This window comes from Pundamilia nyererei, unplaced genomic scaffold (assembly GCF_000239375.1).
Source record: "Pundamilia nyererei isolate P.nyererei 1_Seehausen unplaced genomic scaffold, PunNye1.0 scaffold00491, whole genome shotgun sequence".
NCBI lineage: Eukaryota > Metazoa > Chordata > Actinopteri > Cichliformes > Cichlidae > Pundamilia > Pundamilia nyererei.
Genome location: NW_005187892.1, coordinates 88,389 through 89,763, shown reverse-complemented (window position 1 = coordinate 89,763; position 1,375 = coordinate 88,389). Strand labels below are relative to the sequence as shown.

Here is a 1,375-nt window from a genome sequence, read left to right as displayed (position 1 = left end):
CACACACACACACACACACACACACACACACACACACACACACACACACACGAAAACTCTGTACTTTGCCTACTCATGAGCAACAGTGGGGAGTTTGCCCTCATACTAGTTGCCAGTCAGTGTCCCACCCACCTCAACTAGTGAAATGTCAGAGTGAGAGAGGAAAAACAAAGGCAAGATGAGGATTAGAAAAATTATTATTAATTTATTAATGACTGTAAAATTAGGGAAATGAAAAACAGCAGCAAAGAGGGAAGATGTGACCTTGAAATCCAGATGTTTTACCTCATTCGTGGTTGTTCACTCTTTCATCTTGTGCTGCATCACTATCCTGTTCAGTTTTATTTTACCTCTGCCAACTGGTGTCAAACAGAGGCTGCACATATATGTGAAAATGTACGCAGGAATAGGAATGTATCATGGAGGGAACTGAATATGTGGGTAAAGTGACACGGGGACACTGGCCGAATGAGTTCAGCAACCCAGCTTTCCATGCACTGCTTGTCTAAACATCCATATCATCTTCTCTTTTCTTTCTTTAGCTCGTTGTAAGATGTTAAATTTCCTGTGCAGGTATTCATAATGTACTCGAAATTCCTATGATAGAGTCACGTTGCCATCTAGTGGCAAAATATGAAGCAGACATTGTAAGATTGACTGACTGTTTATAATTTTAGACTGAAAGCATTTTTTCCCATCTGGTTTGTAAGAAAGTAACTTTATCTGAAGTAGTGGTTTATAACTAACTATAAAAGATTTTTATTTGCTGGAGTTAGCAGGGATTATCTTTTTATATCTCGCTTTTACACTTTTAAATTTCCATGCTTCCCTTCTATTTTTAGTCCCCCTCTCACTGTTCTTTTCTTCTTTCTTATCCACATTGAAAATACAGAGTGTCTGGTGGGGAACTCTTTGATCGTATCATAGAGAAGGGCTTCTACACAGAGAAAGATGCCAGTAAGCTCATTCAGCAGATCCTGGATGCTGTCAAATACCTCCACGACATGGGCATTGTGCACCGTGACCTCAAGGTGAACCAGGGATCAGAACTATGTTTGAAAAGATTGACTTTGTGTGGCAAATGGTAGTGAATTTGAGTTTATTCTTGTAGGTTGTTGTCTCTCTTTTTTTGTTTTTTCACTACAATATAATGAGATATGGTTTCATTTTCATCAATGTTTTTGTGCTATGGGGCTTTATCTTCTGTGTTTTGATACCTAATGGTGCTGTGTATTTTAAACCAAACCTTTGAGGATCTTTAGCATTAAAAACACACACACACACACACACACACACACACACACACACACACACACACACACACACACACACAGTTTTAGGGTGAGTAATCCCTAACGCCCTGCTCTTTGTCACA

General features: G+C 39.2%; 1 protein-coding gene across 3 annotated transcripts in view; it reads left to right on the top strand.

Annotated features, from left to right (window-relative positions):
* camk1b (calcium/calmodulin-dependent protein kinase Ib) overlaps positions 1–1,375 on the top strand; it is a 47,003-nt gene that overhangs the window by 41,818 nt on the left and 3,810 nt on the right. For all 3 annotated transcript variants that reach the window (XM_005753987.1, XM_005753988.1, XM_005753989.1), the window contains one exon: positions 893–1,031. In XM_005753987.1, the coding sequence (XP_005754044.1) occupies positions 893–1,031 (139 nt within the window). The remainder of the gene's footprint in view (positions 1–892; positions 1,032–1,375) is intronic.